Here is a 25,022-nt window from a genome sequence, read left to right as displayed (position 1 = left end):
CATTACGCTCAGTACTAAAAGAATTCAATTGGTGTGCCCTCTAATGGCTAACTACAAGATCTAGAGTGCAGATAGGACAAATGTTCTGGCTTTGTGGCTCATTAGCTCCCTGTTGGAAGCAGGTTATTGTCCTGTGAATGAGAGGACCAAAGCATGACGCTCTGTAATCTGGTCATTAGCGAGATGGTGCTTGCTGAGAGATATGTCTGCATTTGAAGAAGCCCTGATGGACGCTCAAACCACAAAAACACTGAAGATCCTAATGCACTGAGAGTGTTTATCACTTACTGAACCACTGGGGAAGAAGTGGAAGTGGAATGGCTAAAAGAGTTGATTAAGAACAAAAATATATATTTCCCAACGTAAACATTGCAGTCCAGTTTCTTGCTACTACTGCTAGGAGAAGCACAAAAACACTGACCCCAGGGTTGGGCGTCACCTCCATGAAGTCATTTCCCCAGAGTCTGTAATTGGATTGGACCCTCCCCTCTGTGCCACAACCCCCAAAATGAGGCCCTCTTTGTTGTTTCTGCTGGAAGCAGGTGTATTCACAAACGTTCAGCCCCCAACTCCCATATGTACAGTCTAACTCATTGGGGGCAGCTGATGTTCAAAGAGACCACCACTTTTGTATGAAAATACCACTTTACATGTCATAATAACAACCAGTGAGCTCTAATCATATTAAAAAATATATATTGCTGTAACACAACATATTTACTGCATTGTTTTTTATTACCTTGAGAAATAGGTTAAAAAAAAAATCTATACATACATATTTTCCCTACTTGGTCCCACAAATAGAGGGAAAATGTAAATAAACCAAAACCACAGAGTTTTTAAAGCAGCACCAAGGTTCTCTGTTCTTTTTAGAGAACTGCTTTGTGGACCTACTCCTTGTTCAGTATGTAAAATTGGCAGCATTAAGATACTCCTGGCTTTGATTGGTGGTTTCTGACTAAATGCACTGAGATGAGGGGGAGAACTTTGCTCTTTTCACAGATTGTCTCATATTGTCACAACATGTTCACAGTATTGACAACTGTGTAACAAACACATTTTTGTAAGTTATGTGCTGTAGCATTCACTGGTCTTTATCTCAGTGACAGCCAAACTTCATGTGACTTTGGCAAAAATGTTCAAGCCAAAAGTACTTGCAGCTAGAAAAAAAACATTTTAAAAAAATGTTTTTTTCAAAATAATTATAGAGTTATATAAATGAATATTGTGAATTATGTATTTTACCTGCTTAATATTATACTGTGCATGCACTGCTGAAATGACTATCAAAAATCCTTCTCAGTTTTCTCACAGGAATCACCTGATTTTTAATTTAAAAAGTCCTGAAATTATTAGATGGCAATAACCAGGACAGCTGTGATTTTATTAAGCATAATTATCTATTTCCATTAGATGTCATATTATTTTCTACCCAAACATATATACTCAAATTGAAGTTTGGAACTTCACTTTTTTCTCTTATTGAGATGATCAGATTGAAATAAAAGATTGCTTTGTATTTTTAATTCATTTAAAAATATATATATATATATATATATATATATTTTAACTTTATAATTAAAATTTTATTTTAAAATAAAATGTTGACATTTTATTATATTAAAAAAATTACATTTTATTTTATTTTATCATTAAAAAAATTTAGTGGCGAACACAATAAATGTATTTTGACAAATTTATTGTGAAACATATATTTTGTCAATTTATGTTTGACAAATTATATGACAAATATGTAATTTGTCATATAATCATGACAAATTATATGTATATCTCAGTATTTATTGCACACCCAGGATGAAACCTATTTCTACCAATTCTAATTTAGAAATACCAATTCCCATTCTAATTTAACAGAACAACAGATGATTATTTTTAAGCATATAAACATAAAAGGTAACATTCATTGATAAGTGATCATCAGGAAGTTGAGTCACATACTGGGTGATAAAACTGGGGAATTTCTTAAAAAGTCTAGTGCTGAGCTCAGGATACAGCCAGGAATGTACCTTCACTGTGTTCTCAGGCCCTGAAAGGCCCCTGAGTCACTGCCGGGCTAATACTCTGGAATCTGAGAGGAATCAGCTCTGAGAAACTGAACAATAAACAAAAAAACATACCAGACCAAATAACAAAACCTCCTGCTATGTGGGCGCATTATATTACGTTTGCAGATCAGCCATCATTTTCTGAGTTTCTTGGAGTAATTAGGCCATAAATACTAACAGATTAGGAACAGAAAGCAATCTCTGTGTGGGAGTTTTAAAAACACAAGACGTTACAAATAAACAGGAAGCCGAACTTGTAGGGGAGCATGGGAAGAGTGTGAGTTGGCTCTCATTCCTCAGTCTTAAGGAAGGTATGGCATGTCCTCAGGGCGCATTCTTGTCTCAAGAGAACTGTGGTTGTATGGAGAATATTATGGAGAAATTTTGGGCAGAAAATGTCCTCTATATTATGGCATATGGTTGGAGATTAATCATAGCACATAAAAATCCCTTCTACTGCCTAAATGAATCAAATGATGTCTGTTTTAAAATTTCCTCTTTCATTTTCAAAAACCAGTCAGGATCTGGTGAACCAAATTAGGTAAACAAAACAAAATTGATCATTTAATCTTGATGTACTTTCTGATTACATCAGCTAATGATTATCTGACAATTTTAAGAACCACACATTCTGTGTAAAAGCCCTAAACATTCAGCCCAAAATGGTCAGTTGATGATTAAACATGAAAAAGTAAAACAAATAAAAAATGGACAGCAACGTTCAGGCCAGAAATAAGATACTCTGGCTGAAATATGACACTCCTCTTAGTTGTTAGATATGATTTGGTTTTACCTATTAAGAACCCGCTTTGGGTTCAGAGTTGCCTTAATTCTTCATGGTGTGTGTTCAAGAAGGTGCTGAAAATATTTATCTGAGATTTTGGTCCCTATTGACATTTGTCAGCTGCTGCTCCATGATGAAAATCTGCACTACCAGACAGAGATCTCATGAATATGGAGGCCATTGGAGGGCACTATGGTCATAAAGGGATGGATATGGCAAGCAACAATATTTAGATGAGCAGTGGTGTTCAAGCCATTCTTCACACTATTACTAACCAGAGGTTAATTGAACTACTGTCTCCTTTGACCTCTGACATCAAAAAGCCATTGCTGTTCACACAACTGATGCTCAGCAAATTTCCCTCTCTCCTGATCAGACCACTTTCAAGAAACCCAAGAGAGGATAGAGTGCAAAAACCCCAGTATATCAACAATTTCAGCAATTATAGCTCATCTGGCGCCATCAACAATTCATGTTCAAATTTAATTATACAATTTTTCATCTCCATCTTTGCTACAAGTAGATGCCTGAATGCTTTATGTCATTAGTCATTCGACTGACTGAATGGCTTTTTGCGAAAAAAAAAAATCTACTCAACAGCCATACTAAAATATTACCTCATAAGTTCTCATAAGTTACTCATGAGAACTTATGCGTAAAACCAAAACAAAAACAAAACCGCCTTGAGGAGGAAAATAAATTGAACAAATGTCTTAGATTTGTATGGATATGAAACCCAAGACTTGGTCAATTTGATTTAAAATGTGTCCAAGTCATCTAAATCCCTAAAGGTAGAGGGTAGCGTTTCAGAAATGTTGCAACAAGACATCAGCCTACAGTACGCAGTAAACAGCCTATAGGATTCTGATTATCAAAGGTCTTATTGCTAATATGTGCATCATAATGGCAGCAAAAAAGAAGGCAGCAAAAGCCTGATATTATATATAGCAATACTTTTAGATATATAATCTGATAGTTTTCACTCACACAATATTTATGTCCCTTCATTAAAGATCTGCTATCTCTTAACACCAAGAAAGATTCTTGATATAGGTTTGAGTAATGCCTTCTATTGGAGACCAGCTGGCTCTGCCATGTTCCAGGTAATTTAATAAACACTGCAGACGGATTTATCATCGACCGTATTCACACCTTAATGTGTTACCGCCTGCTGGAGTGATCCAATAAATATTGAATCACTTCTGTTAGGGATTGTGTTTATATTTCAAGGTGTCTGCGCTTTTTTCCCTCGTCTATCTTTGTCGAATTATGTGAGATTCAATCAATTTTAACCTTCTTGCCACCTTTCCCCTGTTTGTTTTGTCCAATAGTTTAATCCACTGCTCCCCTGACTCTGGGGATCTTGTGAGAAATTAACAAGCAAATGGCACATCACTTTCATTAGTGAAATTAGTCAGCAAAAATCATTACATATGTACGTTTACTTCTGTGTGAATTCACTCATCAGTCACTTCAACACCATATATCATCTTTGTAATACTTTACATAAAAAATCCACAAATATTTTATTTGCTCACTATATTATTTGAGCTTGCTCTTTTGTTGAGGACCTTCAGAGTCTGCAGTCTATGCATAAATGATACTCTTATGTAATATTTCATTCAGAAGTGATCAATACGTGTTTTTTCTGTATGTGAAATGAAAGTACTCAAATTTGAGAGCGTCTCCCTTGACCTGAGCCATAAATTACAACAAATGGCAGCTGCTGTGATGACATAACTCAGTTCGGATCAATAGCATCTACTGTTTAGGCAGAAAATATGGATGGGTGGGGAGAGAGGCTTTACGTAACCAAACTATCTCCAGCAGACCAATATTATGGTTTGGCTGTGACTAAGGATTTAGAGATACTAACCACTGACTCTCAGTGAGTCTCATGTCAAAAGGTCAGACTTAACAATTATGTATCATGAGCTATCAAAGAGGTCCAACTTGAATGACTTTGCCTTGGGCTCACTATTATGTGGGTAGGGGGGTTGCAGACTCTTGCCCCAATGACCTCGGAAGCCGCCTTTAATGAATATTGTATAATGGTGTACAGTGCTCTGAAAACTAACGTACTTGGTACCTAACAGTGCTCTGAAAACTAACGTACTTGGTACCTAACAGACTTCTTTTGTTTCAGATCATCAAACAAATGCAAATATGAGACAAATATACATTGAAAAAAAAGCCAAACAGTTTTCAGTTAATGATTTCTCTTACTAACTGAGAAAAGGCTATTCAAACCAACCTGGCTTCGTGTGAAAATCAAATCATTTTTCATGTTTAACAATGAACTGACTGGGATTAACCAATTTGTTCGGAAAGCTGAATTCACATTTACTAACCACGCACATGACTGATTACAGCCTGACCTGAAGAATCAAGAAATCAACAAGAGATCATCTCCTTTAGGGGTGTCCAGCCTACCTAAATTATTCCAAAATTAATTTAATGACTCATCCAGGAGCCCACAAAAGAACAAAGGAACAACACTGCACTCAGTGATTATGATTCACTAATAGGAAAGAAATGTAATTAGTCTTTCACAGTGAGACAGGCTTCAGACATTTCTCAGACATTCAAACTATTTGTGCAAACAATCAAAGGTTCTTAGTTTTAGTCTTTAAACCTTGATGATCAAGCTGATGTGAGATTTCAACTTCTCACATTTCATATTCATTGATGGGTTTTATAAAACGCATTTATGCCAACAATAGAGAATAACTGCAGCAAAATGCAGCAAAATCAAATATTTTTTTCTGATAACAAGTCTAAATTAAGTCTACAGGAAGACTTATTATCAGTCTTTGCACTTAGCTTACCTGCACCATGTTCTCAGCTAACTTAAAACCCAGGTCTTTCCAAAGACATGTCAACATGCTTTGCAGGTAAACACTAAAAATAACCATGTTTTATTTATTGCACAGCCAAGGTGTTCAATCTCTCTTCAACAGTAACAAACACACTAAAATAAATATCTCAGATTCAAACCTCTTTGAAAATGATGATGCAAGTAATGATGTTTCAGTTGTGTGCACTTTTTGTCATACGGTTGTGTGATTTTAGCCATTTTAAATAGATTAAATGTGAGGGTGTCCTTATTTAGTCACCACCAGAAATTATATTTGTTGAGATATTTGGAGAAAAGTTTAGAAGGCATTAATTTTCCAATATCTATTGTCCCTATAATAGCACTAGAAATATAAGGTAAATAATCAGGCAGAAGTTTCTATTCTGCAGAGGATCAGGTTATTTGTCATCACTACCAGTCAGCAGCCCTCTCAGCAGAGACTACTTTTGGCACTGCAGGAATTGATCCAGCATTAATCCTTACAGAAACACAAAACAGTAGCTGGACTGTTCACTCAAAAGCTGATTTACTGTAACCTTGAAAGCAGCAATTAGAAATGTACCACAAGAAGCGTTTCCAGTCTCATGCTTAAAAAGAAATTGATTATAATTTAACAGCGCCATAAGAAGAAAGCTAAAAATTATGGCTAAACTTCGAAGCTGATTTAGTCAAACTGCTAAGAAATATCAGCCAGGATTTAAGGGGAAAATGGAAGAGCTTCAACACTCAGATTTTTTTTACTGGATCAATGGATGAATTCTGCAATGTCTTATTTATTTAACACAGTTATACAGTCAACATTGTGGGAAACATTTAACAAAGAGACAAAACTAGTATATTTTATTATCACAGAGAAAATGAACAATTTGTTTGTAAAGGGTCAACATTCATTAAACCTCATGAGAGCCTTTCATTAATTTAATTAGAGTTGTGTTCTCAACCAGTGGGATAATAATGCGATGTGAGGAGGCTTCCTGATTTCATGTGTGGGGTGTCAAAGTCAAGGCGTTAATTCCTTTTGTTTATTAAAGATAACATGGGGAAAAAAATCAGATGACTGGCTGCTGAATAAGCATGACTAACTAAAGCATGTGTTTGTTGTTGAACTGAAAACAACAACAACAACAATAATAATTAATGCAAGAAAAGACTTGCAGAAAATGAAGAAAACGAGCCTAATTAAATGTTAAAGTCATATTCAATAAATTAGATTATGCATGCTGAGGCTCTTTTGTCAGGTGAAAAGTGCCTTTTGAAAATAACCTGAAATCAGTTACAGATGTTTTTCATTAAGCCCACATTTCTAATCATCTTGGTGTAATTATTCTTTATGAGGGTTTTCACTGAGTGAATTGAGTTATTGAAATAAATAAAAAGCAACAGCATTTTTTTTCCTTCTTCTTCTTCTTCCGTCTCTTTAAATCTTAATCATGGGAAGAGTTAATACTGATCATTTTCCATACTGTGATCTGAAGTCGTTTCTGATTTCATTTCCTATGAATAAATGCGGTTCTGTTGAATTGATTGCGTTCATCTTTGCACAATAACAGAACTCCGTGTCGGGCAGAAACAAAGAGGGCGTATGCCGAGGGGAGGCGCGCTCCTCCTGCAGACTCCTCCTCTCTGCATAATGTGCCGGCTGCCTCATTGAAATGACTAGACAGCAGAAAAACAGACTCTCAGCGGCGAGTCGGGACACTGGCGAACCGGCGAGGGGAAGCAGCCTAAAGTGGCCGAGAGCCGGGCCTGGGAAATGGGCTGCATTTAACCCACAGAGAGACCTTTGAGCGAGCCGCATCAGCGACAGAGAAATAAGTTTCATTCGCCTCCAGGAAGCGGATGGGAGTTCTTTGGGGTTTGGTTTTTTTCTCCTCCTCAGCTGTGGTACCCTAACGTCAGATTACAAAGAGAAGAGAGGTCGGGCTGTGGTGGAGATGGATTTCTTCTTTGCAGAAGTAAGTCGGGTCAGTTTTCTTCGCATTGAGCGCAGTTTTAGGAGCTGCTTACTTTTAGTGCAACCCGCAGTGACTGTGGGACCCCTCACGCTCTTTGTTTGGTTCTGTAGTGCGGGGCCGTCTGTTTTTCGGACGCATTTACTTTTTACCTATAAGGGTTTTTTAGTAACTTATGTATTATTATTTTTTTTGTTCTTTTGACGTTTTTTCATTCATTTTTATATCTTACAACAATGTTGGTTCCTCTGAGCTGAACTCTTAATGGAAACTTAAAAGCCTCTAATGAAAAAAACCATTACTATCATCAAACTGGAGAATAAACAATAACAGGACAAACTGACTCAGTTCCATTATCAGAGCCTCATTTAAAGGACTTTATAATATATATATATATATATATATATATATATATATATATATTATATATATATATATATATATATATATAAATCATTGTTGCCCTACTTACCTGTAAAAGCTGACCATGCTCCATGCTGGCTGGATGTGTCATGAGTCAGGGTTGAAGGGAAATCATGGCTGCAGGTCTGATTTGTCATCCCCCTGTGACTCAGAGGAGGGCACAGATTCTGACAGAGAGACTGTGTGTTGGTGCTGGTAGGATTCACTTCTTGTACCTCCTGTTGGCGGCACCAGCCTCGCCCCTCCGTGATCTGACTCAACATGAGACTCATGGATCATGCTTCTCAAGCAAAAAAAGATTATTTCACATTTTGGCCTAAAACTCACTAGAGGTTCTTCTTATACTTTTATTAACTTCGGAAGTTTTTGGTTTCAGAGTCAGGATGTAAACCATTTGAATACGTTTTTTTTCATGCACAGTACCAACTAAAACTATTCCCATTCCTTGTAATTTTACTCATTTGTCACTTCACGACTTCATAGTATTTTACTGTGATTTGTGCTGTTGGACTAACACAAAGTTGGGCAGAGAGGAAGATAAAGAATAGGAGTAAAAATCCAAAAAGTGTGGCATGCATTTGCCTTCAGTCTTAACATGAATATAAACAGGGCAACCTGACTCAGTGAGTCTTTGGAGCAAAAGTTTACATGTCCACATGCTTGGTGTGCTAAATGGCTTGTGATAATAGATGCAAGACTTCTTATGGCTTTATTTCAGCATAGCTTTCCACTTTCCATTCTTTTACAAAGACATGATTTGTGGGACAGTTGTTCTTTTAGAAAATGTTCCCACCTGCTGCACCTACAGATTTAGTGCTGGGCTCTTTGGTTGATTATCTAATCTGTTAGCTACGGTGGAAAGCCTTTCCAAGTTAGGGTTGTAGTTGTATTGTAGACTGAATTTTCAAGAAATAGATTGAACTGTGCTCTGTAAGATGCTATAGTTGAGGCTCTTTTTATATAACCTTTTCATTTCTCTGCTGTGTTTGTTGGTCTTGCTACAACTGATTTCCCATAAATGTTTTTTTATCAAACCTTTGAGGTTTTCACAGAACATCTGGATTTATACTGAGATTAAATTACACAAAATCTTAATTAAATACACTGGAGTTCACAATTCTAGATGAATAAAATGTGAAAAGTCATCAATTGATCTCTTATGCCTTTCAAACACGGTTTTCTTTTTACTTGCTAATATGTTCAGATGGGAAAAAGATGTGGATTCAGCTGTCTCAGATAATGCTGAGCTGGATTATGCTACATAATCTGAGTTTATCAGAGTGATATCCTATGCAGGAGAAGATTAATATTTAGGATCATCTGTAATTTACCTATCTTGTGGATTTTTTCAAATTTCATTTCAACCAAACTGCTTGTCTATTTCTATTTCTGTTTTTTTCTTATTTATTTATTTATATTTGCATATCTGCATTTCTAAGCGATGAAAATCTGTATTTACATGATGCCATGTCTGATATGATAAATGTAGATCCGCAATGTTCCATGCTAGCCAATTGTTGCGAAGATGTTGCAACAATATTTACTTTAAAACAACAATTCAGCTACAGACTAACAACAAACTGATTTTGTTTTGTTATTTTTTTATGATTGTTATTTTATAAAAATAAGACAAAATGTAAAATTATGGGATAACAACAAAGTTTTTTTTTTTTTTTTTTACTGTTTTTCCAAAATTAAATTTCAGTTATATTCAGTTACATGAAAATATAATTGTATTTGGTAATATTCTGGGTGTTTAAACTTAATAGAAATCTTTGACTTTATTTTGTTACGGGGTATACGTGATTATACCCCGTAATAAAATGCAAAAACTGTGTTGGATATAAATCGACTGAACTGCCCTGGTTCTTTAAGTGACCTTTTGTGTCATGGAAGAAAGCCAGTTTCTTAAATTCTGCAGAGTAACCATTTGGATTTAATTAAGCAAGAGTTCTGGATGCAAGAAGAGAGCTTAAGTTCAACCCTGTGAAACTGAGGGCAACAGGATAAACCCTTAGCACAATTCATTAATGGGGATCTAGATATCTAAAAGGAACAAAGTTGTAATATATTCGTTTCCAAGCTTCTGCCACAATCTTTCCTATCGCCTAACATGTTCTCTTTCAGGACACCCTTGGATTTAGCTAAATTCATCTTTCTTATCAGCTCTGAACAGATTCCTTGCTGAAGAAAAACAACCTCAGAGTATGATTCTGCCTCCACCATGTTTCACTGTGGTGAGGACATGTTCAGGATGATGTCTAGTGTTACTTTTTTGCCATGCATAAAACTCTGTATGCTGGACTTTCACATATTTCTTGTGTCTTCTGCAGCTCCTCCAGAGGTGCCCTGACCCTACTTATTACTTTTGCTTGAATAAATTTATGTTCAAGTGGCACTACTCTTTCTTGAGTACAAGTTTTGCTGTATTCTGCCCAATAAATTGTCCAGTGCGACAGAATTGTGAATGATCTTTTTACACAAAAAGTGCCCCGATGACACCTCACATGCCTGAATTGTGCTTTGAATGCTGATATTTATGTCTGGGAAGATAGTTACAATCATGGCAGCCTGTCAAGAGGAGTGGCGACTACGAGGGCGTGTACGCTAAGATCTCATCCTGAACGCCCATCCTGTCCATCAGCGAAGGCTCTCAGGAGCCGACACACCACCATGAAAACCTCAGCGCTGTGACTCCACGCCCAATCCGTCCGCTGAGTGAATGTGACCCCATTTTAAAGCCCACCAGCTGCTGGTAGCAACATATATATCTCACTTCATTAGATTTCATTAGAGCTTCTTTATTGTCACTTTTAACCCTTTACAGTTGAGATGTCTCCTCACAAATTAAAGTCCTCTGTGAAACATCCAGCTGATGAAGTAGAATTTCAGATATTTTGTAAACGTGGTCGATGATTCCTCTATAGCAGCGGCAGCAGCTGCGCTCTGTAGAGCCACACGAGGAGTTCACCACACCCATTAACTCCTTCCTTACATTACATTGCAAATTCCTTCCTCTTATATATACTCTGACAGAGGGAATCCCAAATTCCCAACCCTGACCTTGCAAATTCCAGGTCAAGGCTTCCTGTCATCCCGTCGTTGTATTGCTGTAGTGGCAAGGCTTTAGGTTTCACACCTTCACCCTTCTACACACAGATATAGGCTCACACACTTTAAGCATCCCTTGGAACGCGATGAGCTGTTTATGTCTGGCTCCATTTAGTCGGAGCAATGGATCTACCAGCTTGGTAAAAAAATTCTGTCATTACATGGACATTGTGAAAAACCTGCTTTGGAGTCTCCAGGCTATTTTCCTCTTGCAATGTCAACGGCCTTTCTGTTCGGTTGTCACATCATTCATCTCCTACTTTAAAGAGTCGAGAGTCAGAGGTTGCTGCTCCCAACTCTTGAGCACTTTTGTTGCAAAAACTATCGCAAAGGAAGGTAATCGACAAATTTATTGCTTCTTGATTAAGAAAAACACTCTTTGGTTCTTTCCAGATACATTTTCAACCACATTACAGCACTGAGGCTGCATGGGTGATGGTATTAAATGAAAATAATCTTATTTTGGATGCTACATTGTCTCATGTAATAATTATAAATTGGGGGTAAAGAAAGATCACAAATGGGGTTCCTCAAAGCTCTATTTGTGGGTCACTTTTATTTGATTTCTAAATGACAATTTTAGATATATCTAAGCTTATACATAAACTACTGATGTACAATGTTATTTCTTCAATTGATTATTCCAAATAATGTATTGTTAAATATCAGAACTCAGACTGATTCAGCTGCTGATCTGCTTTCAAAAGGTTCCTACCAATTCCAATCAGGTCAAAACTGCCCACTTTTCCACAATTTCTATCACAACAAGAATAGATGTGATGGTGTTCCACAAAGCTGTATGCTTTGTGGTGTATGCTTTGACAGGTCAATCTTGTTGTCAGAGTCCTGACCAATACCAGTTAAATATATTATATTGCAGAAGCAAGTGTACCGTAAACACTTACTGTTTTCATAAGGATGTTACCATCATTTAACCAATCATTTTAGATACATTTAAATCATGGTTTCTTTCTAATCATGTGGTCTTTAGATTGTACTTTTATTATATAAAGCACTTTGGATTACCTTTTGTATGAATTGTACTGTACAAATAATCTTGACTAGACTTCCATCCAGATGGTCCTTGAAGTGAGGAAAACTGTCAGGAAGTAAAGTTCGGATGTGGTGAAGGAAGGAAAGAGAGGTAAAAAAAAAAGAGGTTTGCATTCCTGTAAATCTTCTTTAAGCAGCTCTCCTAATTCACAATTACTCATGAATTGGTTATTGTGAGCATTATTGGGCCTAATTAGCGGATTGTCAAACTGCTGTTGAAACTGTGGTTAATTTACAGCACTGACTGTTCAGGATTAAAGAGTGGAAGGCATTATTATGAAGGCGGTGGTTTGTGTGTGCGTCAGTAGGAATCCTGCAGCTTTGCTTCAGTCCAGTGTTTGGATAATCTGTCACAGCAGTGCAGAGGCTAATTAGCAACAGATATTTGTCTAACCGTGAGCCAGAAAACATGGATTATCCTCCCTGAGTCAGGTGAGCTGGTGTAGCTCATGAGAGTTTGTTTAACTCTGCTTTCCAACTATAATGTGATAGATTTCAGCAGAGCAGCTTGTATTTGATATAACTGTATCAGTAACCTGACCTCCCCCCCATGTATCAGTGAGCTCAGCTTCATGTTGGGAGATCAGTGCTATGATAACCTCCTGCTGACACCAAGCTGTTGACTTTAGCTCTAACAGCTACGTCTCTAAGCTCCTCATACAAAGCCGTCTGTGCTTGTGCTCATCAGAGGAAAATGTATGCGCCTCTCTTTCAACAGGTTTTCAGAAGTAACAAATAGCAGAACGCAGACACGTGGCTTCCTGTCTGCGGGGTCATGATGATGGGAAAACAATTGCTGTGCAGAGTCTCTCTTAGTCACATCTGCTGATCCACCTGGAAAAAAATGGTAGACGGATCAGAGTTTTATGATAAAAGTTAAGCTTTTAAAGGCACATTTCAGCTTTACGACTAGAACTTTATTTTTCTACAAAATAAGTTTTGCTTTAAATGTTTATGAGTCAGAATTGGTCATCATTGTTGCATTGACCACCTTTGTTTGGTTATTTCTAGAGACTTAGTTAAACAATTTAGAAATAAACATTTCTTTTATTTGCAGTTGTGATAGTTTTATGATAGTTGATAGACGACTCAGGATTAGGTGACCAGCTGCACTGACTATTATATTTAGAGAAGTAGGTGGTGTTAAATAGACAATGGACTGAACTTATTATTTTCATGATTGGAAAATGGTTTTCCAATCATTTTGATAACTCAAAGCGCTTTCCACTACAGTCACACACCCATTCATACATTGATACACAGCTTGGTAGGCAATTTGGGGTTAAATGTCTTGCTCAAGGGCAGGTCAACATGTGGCAAAAGGAAGCTAGAATCGAACGTACAACCTTCTGATCACAAGATGGCAATTCTACCCACAGAAATATATGTCCTGTATATTTGCCTAACAGAAGAAAAAAAGTAAATTGCTGGCCATCCCATTGGCTGTCTGGTACGCACAGACATGCGGGAGCTGTGCGACAGTAACCAGTCTCTTAAATCCTCTGGTTCAGAAGTCCCGTCAGGCAGCTTAATAACAGCCGACCTGTGATTACTGCTTCCTGCCCAGATGTTAACTTTCCGTATTTAACCTCCTATGATTACTGTCAGTGGATCGGGAGCTTATTATAGGATGGGACATGTGTGTCTCCAACTTACACTATCCCATGAGTGCAGGTTAACTACATGGAAATACAGCCTCTGTTGGAAAAAACATTTGTAAGCATTGCGTCCTATGATGAGATTACTTCCAAAGCTGCAGTTTCAGATCTAAGCGGTGAAGCAAACATTCATTAAGGCTGAAGTAAGCATCACTCACTGAGGGATCCTCGGCTGCAGAGTTTAATCTGCAGTCCGTTTTTTTTTTTAACATTCAGAGTGACGTGTATCAATTCTCCAAATGGCAATAACATATTTTCACCAGTTGGATGGTATTTTGTGCTCCTTGATGTCTGGGCCTGGTAAAGATCCATGCTGCAGTAGATGGATGGAAACATCATAATGGTAAAAAAAAGAAGAGAGAAGAGGGCAGAGAATGAGAGTGAATGTAGTTATTACATGAAGTGGAATATATAGCAACAATATTGTTATAGCTCTACTGCTTCACATTTCATTACTTCTGCTTTCTCTTAATCATAAAAAATTAAAAAGAGCCATGTCTATAGCTGGGTACTTGGACTAATGCGTGAACTGGCAGCTTGTTTGTGTTTCCTTTCAGCTCGTTAAATTATTAAAGTCTACATTGTAATTTAAAGTGAACCACTAACACAGTGCTGAGTGAATATCTGGTCTGTCTGTGGACGCCAAGTTTCCCTTTTCGTTTCACTGCAACATCATCCATTAAGAACGAATCATCCTCTGCTTAGGAAAACATTACAGGTGATAATTGCATGTTTAACACTCACATATTTTATCCATACACATCGAACGATTGAAGTGTCTCTTTTATGTTTTTTGATCCTCCAGCTTGGTGCCTTTTCTGCATTTGAAACAAAATAATCAATATTATAATTAATATATGCCCATTAGATGAAATGTCTTTAATTGTAGTTGTATGAGAGCATGTGACAAGATGAGACAGCTATTGAATGCTTCATCCTAGAGAGAACTATTTTTTCACAACATCCAGAACGTACAAATCTCTCCAGTGAAATGCTGTGGTGGCAGCTTCATGCTGCGGGAATGCGTTTCTTCATCAGAGTTGATGGATGATGAGTGGAGGTAAATGCATGGCAAACCTGGAACGAAACATCTGCAAATGTCTTGAAACTTGAATGATGTTCACCTTCCAGATAGAATAGGACTGTTTGGATTAAGGAACGCTCATGTGTTACAATGGTCCAGTCAAAGTCCAGAAGTAGATCCAATTAAGAATGTGAGATGAATGATTTCACCCATGCTCTCCTTCCAATGTGAGAAAACTTGAGCTGTTTCTTTTTTTTTTTTCAGAAATGAAAAGACCAGATTTTTATTCTGGTTAATGCCCAGACCTTTGAAAACTCACTGACATACCTGGTTAAAGTTGCCACTGTAATTACAGTGAATGATATTTAAAAAATTTCCACCTACTTCACAAATATGGCGAACCCTGTGTTGGTCTTTCAGATGAAATCCCTTAGAAATATGTTGAAGGTGATAGTTGTAATACGACCAAATGCAAATATTGTTGCAAGGCAATTTATATATATATGTATTCAACAAGCTAACTGATAATAGATAAGTTGTTTAATCAATCAGTTTGGAAAGCTGATTGAAAATAAACAACAGCAGCACTTTAGTCATAGACATGTCATAGACAGAATAACATCCCAATATGGAGTCACTGACACCTCCCACTGTCCCACTGATCGTGCCCCAAATGTCTTCCACAGTCAAGCTAACACACCCAAAGTCCCTGACAGTTCTGGCTGAGTGGCATTCCTGGGATACCCCCAGGATCCCTGCTGTGTGACCCCTCTATAAAAGTCAGGTGGGTCCAGGAGAGGTCAGACATGCAGAAGACAGACAGGAAGGGGGGTCAACCAGGTGGCTCTGTAGATAGAGTGAACTCACAAAGCTTAGCTGAATATCCACTCAAATGCATAATAATCACATCATATCTGGCCGCTTTACCCATTCCTGCAGACATCTTTTTTATAAATAAATACAGTTTAACATTATGATCCGTATAGGATGAATGTATGTTCGCAAACGATAATAGCACCTCGAGTCGGGAGCCTGGCAGAGAGTCAAGTGCTCCACTTATTTCTGTCATGCTCCTAAAGACATGGTTTGTAATGCAAATGATCTTCAATAGACTTATTAACCACACAGTGGATTAGCTCCACTGGATGATGATGGGGGTGGAGCGCTTTAACCCTTTTCATCCTCTGGAGACGGGGTGGGTCTGCTCCCTGACTGTCACATACACACACACACACACCCACACAGAAAGACAGACATCTAATGCAATCTAAATACAGATGGAAAAAAACGCTGCTGAATACGTTTGATTGTCTTCCAGCATGTGACACTTTTATTGATAGGTTTTTGCCCTTCTGTCGAAACAAAAACAGTTTGTGCCCATCAGTTTGTGTCAGTGTTAAATAAGAACGGCAGTCCTCCTCTAAGCATGTGTACAGTCTCCTCAGCGTGGGGCCTCGAGCTGCGCAGCAGTATGAGAAACAATTGAGGATTTTTCTCCCAGACACAAACTGGGGGAAGCCCTCCCTGTTCCCCGTGGGGACTCCTCCTACTCCATTAGCAAATTTTCTGATCAGCTGCTCACTCCATTATTAATTCATACGTCCTCCCTGCACAGATGTTAGAGGTTGCCTTTAATCATCTGATGTTCCTCCTCTATCACCGACATCCCCCCCACCGCCTCCACTTTGACGTTCTAGCTTTAAAGTGTTAGCTGTGCCACTTTCAGGAGGTAGAAACAGCGAAATGAGAAAATCTAAAGGATAATCAGCACGTTTGAAAATGATGCCTAATTATTTGAAGTTACCGGAAGAGCTAGGATTTTTGTGATGTCAAGAAAATTCAATGAGGTTTTGCTTTTTGTAGAACATATAGCTCTCAACCTACCGGAGATCCTAAATCCAGTGGGACCTTTGCCCAGATTCCCCTCTTAGCCTAATTCAGCCTGCTTAATTAATCTCACCAGCTACTTGGCACATTTCTGCTCGTTCCACTCTCACATCTTTCAGGAGATGCCCTTACTATCCCTCCATTATTCTCCCTGCTCTTGTTTCCAATTTAAAGCATACGCATAAAGCAAAAATAAAAATGTAAAAATAAAAACTTTTTCTGTATGCCTCTCCAACTCAGAAAAAAATCGTGAGTGTACTTTCTTAACTGCTTTTTTTAAACTGAAGAATTGGGGGTAAAACAAATTGCAAATTAGCAACCATTTCAAAGAACTGTCCTTTAAATGTTGGTTCTCAGCCTCATGTTGCAAGAGCCTTCCTTCTTTAATAGAGATGGTGTGTGGCTCCACACCACCGCAGTGCACGCATACACTCCTCTGCACACATCCACACACACCGATGACTTCACATGCTAATGTACAGCCATCAGTTTAATGAAGTTTGGTTCATACTTTTGTAAAAGGATCAGATTTCTGTCTCTACAAACTTACTCCCGTTGAGACAATGAGCTGAATTTCTTTCTCCAATTCATCCTGAAAGCTCTCAATGATTTTTATGTGTTTTCTCCCGATTCATGTTAAAATTCAGTTTGTCCATAATGTTTGATTCAGGATATAACGTATGTTTATTCATCTGACCATAACATGTAAATAGGGGGTATATAAAATGCAGCTCCAATATATATAGAAAAAAAGTCCAACAATCTAAAAGTAGTTTTTAAGATTATTTTAATTAAGAAACTCACGCAAAATATACTGATATTAAAAAAAGCAGCATATGATGCTGTTAAAGTTTAATGAATATTTTCAGTCATTTGAATTTCTTTATTAAAATGATTAATTAAGAAATTAATATTATTTAATTCTTACTGGTAATTAACTAAAATTTATTAAGAATCTTGGTTAATTTCCACATCTGGAAATTACTGTGCAAATAACGATTCTTCATAAGATCAAGAACATCACGGACAACAATCATGTCCGTGATGTTCTCACCAGCTACTTGGCACATTTCATACAATCATGACATTGTATTAACTACAGTATCTTCAGTCAGAGGCTTTTTCAGAATCACTGTAAAACAGACTACTACTGGAGATCCTTCCTGCCCGCAGCCATCAGCTTCTACAACAACTCTTCTGAGAAAATAGTTTAATCTGAGTTACATTCATGCACGGACAAGTGAGTGTAGACAATGTGTGGATGAATTGTGAAACCAGTCAAAGTAGGACATCTCTAATAGCTGCACCAATGAGTTCAGGTTACTAGTTGCGCAGTTTATCTTTATCCTTTCAGGAGTTGCTTAAATCAGGTCACTGTGGCAGAAAGTGACCCACAAAAACACAAAATCTCTCTATGTTTGGACTTTTAACTTAACTTTTATGAAGCAGAGAGTGTGTGTAAGGTAAAGGTGAATGCAAGTCAGCTGTTTTAATCTGCTGATAGTTTATTATAAAGTCTTTAGTTTCTGGGCGGTGATGCTAATCTGTTTAAAGTATGTTTTTTTTAAATGTCATTTTTCTTGCTCTTTTGGGTGAAACAGTTAAGCTTCTAAAGAGTTTGTAGCTTAAATAACTCAACAATAAAGTGACTCAGATACATTTTAATTGTTCTATGAACTGATTGCATGTATGAGATGCAACAGAAACATTAGTCGACCCGATGATTTGCTGCTTAGCTGGCATCCCACTCTGTGACTTGGCAAAATCTTTAAAGATGTAGAGTGGGTAACTGTGGTCTAATCTCTCTGGACAGATTTAAATGCCAGGTGTGAATGGTCACTGTAAGGCTCATCTACTTACATCCTGATCAGCCATTCTAATGGAGGGTCCGTAAAGGGCTTTAAATGTTTCTCTTTGTAATGAAGCAAGCAGAGTGTTTTGTCTGGGTCTTGCAGTGTGAGTGTCCTCTCTGCAATACAGCTAGCTGCTGTTAAAAGGAAGAGAGTTGCATATTAGACCGACTCTCTTTGTTTGGCTTTGGAAAGTTAAAAATGAGACTCTATCCCTATAACATTTCTTATTTTTGGGTTGCTTTTTGATAACTAGTCCTAGAAATATTCTACTTCACCATAAAATATCAACACTGACTTTGTTAGAAGGTGATGTGAGAATTAAATCAATAAATTTCAAATAAATTGTCTTACAAATGGTCGGATCAAATTGCAAATTTTTATGTATCAGTGGGGCCCCGAGGGGTGCTGGTTCCTATCTCCGGCTGAGAGGCGGGATACACCCTGGACAGGTCACCAGTCTGTTGCATCATATATGTTTGTTAGAATTATTTAAGAGATGTTGAGGTGAACAGTAAAAAAGATTTTGGTTGGTTTGTCTGGATCAAGAGAAATCGGTTTGCATCCCCCATCACACCGCATGTGTTTTATATATATTAGGTGTATGATACAATAAATTTAAATTAGATTTAGAAATAATAAAATATTAAAAATACTATGACACAGTGTGCATGTAGTTTCAACACATGCACACTGCACACAGAGCTTGAAGCTATTTTTAGCTCTTGTCTCAAGTTGGGCTTTTAAATTACCAAGTAGCTAAGGCTAATTTTAAATGTGTAATAATTTGTAATTTAGGGTCAGAAGGCTATGGAGCTAGACCTCAAAAAGGCGTGTCCAGAACTGCTGTGAAGGAGTGCTGCATGACTGTAACATTTCCTCTCTTCAGTAGCAGGAAAAACATAACACACAAATATCCCTAAAAGACACATTTGAAGCAGATCACCTGCATCTAAGCTCTACAATTAAAATACTTTTCAGGAAACCAGCTGTGTGCACTCAGGCTTCACCCTGGAGCACCCACAGCTGCTGAATGGTGTTCACTAAACAGGGGACTCATTCATCACTTCCCTGAATCCACACTGTGATCCAAGAAATTAGCCTGTCATAAGTAATTGTTCAAGCATGTCCAGCTCAGGTGAGTTAATTAGCTTTCCTTTGTTGCGGCTCATCTGATCACCTGATACTGTCTGAACTCATGCCATGGCAGGCTGAGAGAGAGAGAGAGAAGGAGAGAGACAAGAATAGAGAGAGAAAGAGCAGTGGCACCTTGTGCTGTGTATGTCCTTAAATATTTAAGTGCCATTCATTAGAAAATCTCTGAGCTGGATGTCATCATACAAGCCGTGGAAACTGAAGCCCTGAGCTGTGGCATCACGTCTTTCAGGCAGAGTGGTTTCTGTGTCAGGAAGCACGATGGGACGTTTCTGCGAGGCTTGTTGCAACAGTAACAATGACAAGTTACTGTTGTCATTGGGTCAGCCTCAGCACCGCTGCTGCACGTGGTCGGTGACACACAGCATCAGAAATCTGTAACGAGATTCAGCTGAAAGCAAAGTGGCGGCAGTTCATCTTCGTTTTCTTCAATGCAGCCATTAAAAACATCTGGTCAGAAGAAACACAGAAGTGGAGTCAGATGACGCCCGGTAATTAAACCCAGAGGCAATTGCCTCATTATCAAATGTGCGCTGTACTTTCCAGGGATTATCATGCGAGAAGTGGCCAGTTCACTGTTTTTATAGAACGGTTGACCATGCAGCAGCAGGTAATTCAAGTCTCCGGGACTTTAAAACACGAGCTGATACCCGTGCCCCCTTTGTGTCCCAGCTGGCCTTTGTTTGAGATATTTCCGCCTGGGTAACTTCCGAACGTGGAGTTAGACGGAGCAGCCTTTGTCCCAACTTAGTGACGGAGCTCCTGAGGATGGAGAGATGAGTGTGGGGGGAAGTTTTGTGTGAACCATCTGCTGCTGTTGCTGAGACAATTTGTCTTGACTTTAAACCCTCCTTTCTCAGACTCCACACACACACATTCAGAGATACAAAGACTGATAGATGAAAAAAAAAACGCAACAAGTGCTACTTGTTACTTGAAAATATTTAAATTTATCTTAAATTATTTTGATTGAATATCTTGTTAGAAGCTGCAAAAGACTTAAAACTCAACTGAGATTTAAGATTAGTTTTTAGTTTTGATCAATATTATGTGACTTGGAACGTTTCATCTCTGTTGAAATGCAGCAAAAGAGACTCAAGTTTTCAATCATGTTTAGTGAAAATCAAACACTGCGCCTCAGCCTGAACTCACACTCTCACTGAAGCTTTTCTAATGATGACACTGTTGATAGTACAACAATATAGCCACAGTACACTGATGTGTTAGGATGGTCCACTCAAGGTCCAGTCAATCAGTTCAAAATCTGGGGCAAGGGTTAAATTATTCAGATGCTCTAACTGAGTTTTGCAAAGAAAAGTTTGCTAAATTTTCAGTCACTTGTGCAAATTTGGTGGCAAAATGACTTGAAGCTGTATGTTTAATAAAATGTGGTTCTACGTCACTTTTCAGGTTTTTTCCCTATTATTCATTTCTGTGTGACACAAAAATAAAGGTTGTAGCATAAAAATATGGCAAAATCAAAAGATATTGGTTATTTGGAAGGTACTGAAAGTAAAATAATTTGCCCCTTTTGTCCTAATTATTTTCTCAACAAGACAACACTTGCAGACTTGACAACTGTTCCTGTCATGAATGAATTTTGAAAGTATTTATGAGATGTAGCGGGCAAAACAAACACCAGATGAACGGAAAACATCTGGGTCTGTCTCAGCAACTGAGCCGCCTAAAACCCACAATTTTTATTTATTTTTTTTTCCCCCCAAATGTCTGCATGATTGAAATTTTCTACTGATGCAACACTGGATTTGCTGAGTGGAAAATCACAAATCCATGAGCCATCCCAAAGCTTTCCAAGTTACTACTTGCCCATGGCTGTTGTCTGCTTGTCTTGTAATATCCAATGTTACAACATATTTTCATCTTTGGCCTCTTTGTCATCTTTGTAACCAGAATAATTGACGCAAAGAACCTGAGCAAGATAGAAAGTTAAATCATTTAAGGCTTGGTTTAAACTCCTCCTCTCCACAGTTATATAACAGCAAAAGATTTACTTCAAATCCTCACAGGGAGCTCGACTAATCACCTCGCTTGTCTCACATGAAGCAGCTTTTAAAGGTTCCAGCTTCGCACAGCGAGACGGTACCAGGACGACACCGTTGCCCCCTGATGTGGAGCTCACTAATCATGTAATGAAAAAAAAACTGAACTTGTGTGTCAATGTGAGGCCACGTGTTGTGGAGCACCTCCATTACACATGTGTTTGTCTCCTTTTCAACACAATAGGAGGCGGGACATTATCAGCTGCCCACACCCTTCCTTTTCCCCCAATCTCTTCCCCCCTACCTCACCCGCCTCTTAATTTATAGGACCCTCTTCGTCCCACTGGCTGCCGTCCCCTGAGGCCTGATGGCCACTTTTAGCTCTGCTTCATTAGCCGGATGTAAGCAAAAAAAAAAAAAAAAAAAAAAGAGGCTTAATGAAAGAGGGCTGCTTGAAAACATCAGTGCTTTTCTAAATAGAAGTAAATTTGAAATGTAAAAAAAAAGATGCAAGACCAAACTTTTATTTGAACTATTAAGGAAATGCATTTCTTGGAGTTTGTAACAGAATAACTCCAGAAGCAGCAATTGTACCTAACACATCAAATCATATCATGAAGAACCGTTCTGGTAGTTCCTCTCAGACGCTCCATGGATGAGAGTGTATGCTGCCACGGCAGCCTGTTGTTAATTGTTAATGAGGATTGATGTCTGGAAGTGGTGACCTCGTCTAGGGTTTCCTACTGGAATCCAGGCATACATATTGATTTTTTTCAGTTTTTATGCTCTGTTGGACACACAATTCATTTACGCTCCACGCACCCCTGACCGCCTCATCGGCAGCACTTCTGATGATTGATGATTGGTTAGAGACAAGCTTTTTGTGAGGGCGGTCTCACTCTGACATAGGTGTTCAGCTAAAACCGTACTCATAAACTGATACTGCATTCTGCAAGGAGTGAGGGCGTAACTCACTCTAACTCCGAGGAGTCTTACTTTCAGGTGATCTTCTAAATCTGACTTGAGCAACATATTTTCAGGATTTATTGAAGTTTTGGTTTATAGATTTTGAGTGCTGATTTTTTTCTCACATTCTGTCAGTTCCTTGACCAGTTGGAAAAAACATTTTAATATGAATTTATTTTTTTTGTTCTTTGTTTCCAGAATGTTATTCGCTTATTTTTACAAAGGGATTCATAGGGCCATATAAAAAGAAGAGTTTTACAGTGTGTGTGAACCAACTTTCCACATCTAGACATAATGCTTTCAATTTCTTCTCTGTAAAATGGCACAAGCTAAGTCCAAACTGACAATATCCATAGACATTAAATCAAAGCCGAAGCTTAGAAGTTGTTCAGCCTAAAGTTGAAGTAAATTTTTCCTTAAACACCTTTCGATGTGTCAGATATTTCTTGCGTAAGTGTAGGAATAGAAAAAGTACAATCAGAAGCTATTATTCTAAACATAATTTTATGCAAAATCCCAAAAACTTTAAGGTCAGACGCTGTGTGTATATGTTAAGTATATTATGTTGTTTCTTGTGTTTCAGGGAGCCCGTGTCTGGGTGAGACATAAGGAGCAGCTCCTTCCCTCCACTGTCAGCTCTTCTGATGACTTGTCCCTGGTTCTGACATCTGACTACGGAAAGGTGAAATGATTTTTGTTTCCCCCCCTTCATATCTTGCTGCTTAATGACCTGGTCCACTTGCAACATGACTTGCAAGAAGTTATTTCAAGTCAATCATAAAGCAAAAATGCAGCTTAACGACTAAGCTGCAGCTTCAAAGCATTGTGTCAAGGGAGCCTTTCCGCTCAGTTTTGTTAAAATGTGCGGAGGAAATTACCCATTGTACATGTGTGCTTACTGAGCTGATTGTTTTACTGTATGTGTTCCATTTGATGGCTCTGCAGTGCGATCAACACCTTTTGTAAGTAAGAATGACAGGAATGAAGTCCCACTGACAAGTCATTGAGCTGAGCTTATCTGCCTGGCAGTGTGCAGTAGTCTTTGTGTCTGGAGGAAATCCTGCTTGAGACGATGACACATAGAGAGAAGTCTGTATGTCAGATGCTGCAAATCAGAAGAATTCAATGACAAGTTTGCAGAGGGTTTTTTTTGTGCAAAGTGCTATTAAATGCACAGGTCCCTCTTGAAAACGAGATCTAGATCTCAATGGGGTTTACCTGGTTGAATAAAGGAAATATAATTTTTAAAAAAGCATAATAGTCTATGAGTTTTCAGACTCAGGTTAAAATGACTTCTGTTCACAGGACTTAGACCTACAGGAGTACAAAATGGCCATCATGCTAATAATTGTCCTGGGCCGACTATTATTCCTTCTTTCACTATTTCTAAAGTGATAGAAAAAGTCCTGTGAAAGATGGTGGGAAAGTTTGAAGTATCAAGAAACAATGTGTGGAAATACAACTACGGGCATAGATATTCTTGCAGCAATGGGTTCACATTAGTCCAGTTAATGTTATTTATATAGCACTGGTTCACAAGAAATGCATCCCCCTCCACCCACTATCCCAAAAAAGTAATTCAGATCAGTAAAATTTGTTCATGCCGTGACAAATTCACGTAAAATTATCATCACTTTTATCCATTTTCAGTGGAGCTTCAGATTAAAAGAAATACTTTGAAGATAGGCTGAATAAGTTGGCAAACTCACAGAACAACATTAGGCAATCATTCAGAGTTGGTTGAATACAACTGAGAAAAAAAAAAGAATGAAATAAAACAAAAAAAGACTTGTCTGTGTCATAATGCATTATAGCGACATTTATTTTTATGCCATATGACCACCAATACATGGTGATCGCAGAGCCTTTTTTAGAGAGCTGTGGCACGAAATGCTGCTGTTATGTGCTATTCAAGTAGATAAGAAGTACTAGAAACTGAGTTAAATGGGAGTATTATGATCACTATTAACAGCTGACATTTTCTAGTATATTTTGAAGTACTGATTTGGAGTAAGTGGGGTCTTACTCCTAACTTTGGGAAGTACATTGTTGATTTTTTGGGAGGGATATTTAGCAAAGAAATTCACACCCTCATGCACCGCACAATACTTTTCCTCTATTAAATTAATATTCAGCGTGTCACTGACCCAGACTGTTGCCTCAACATGCTATTAAACATTAACCTTCATGCCATGCCAGGGAATTGTGGTGTGTTGAGCTTCAACAACTTCCTCTC

General features: G+C 38.0%; 1 protein-coding gene across 1 annotated transcript in view; it reads left to right on the top strand.

Moving 5' to 3' along the window:
- Nucleotides 1-7,385: 7,385 nt before the first annotated feature.
- The window catches only part of myo10l3 (myosin X, like 3), a 64,296-nt gene continuing 46,659 nt past the window's right edge, over nucleotides 7,386-25,022 (top strand). Inside the window, exons 1-2 of the mRNA XM_055031860.1 lie at nucleotides 7,386-7,662; nucleotides 23,370-23,468. Coding sequence (XP_054887835.1) covers nucleotides 7,642-7,662; nucleotides 23,370-23,468 — 120 coding nt within the window. The 5' untranslated portion in view covers nucleotides 7,386-7,641. The remainder of the gene's footprint in view (nucleotides 7,663-23,369; nucleotides 23,469-25,022) is intronic.

This window comes from Poeciliopsis prolifica, unplaced genomic scaffold (assembly GCF_027474105.1).
Source record: "Poeciliopsis prolifica strain line A6 unplaced genomic scaffold, Auburn_PproV2 SCAFFOLD007, whole genome shotgun sequence".
NCBI classification, from domain to species: domain Eukaryota; kingdom Metazoa; phylum Chordata; class Actinopteri; order Cyprinodontiformes; family Poeciliidae; genus Poeciliopsis; species Poeciliopsis prolifica.
The sequence above is the reverse complement of the archived record's forward strand: the minus strand, read 5'-3'. Positions and strand labels throughout refer to the sequence as shown.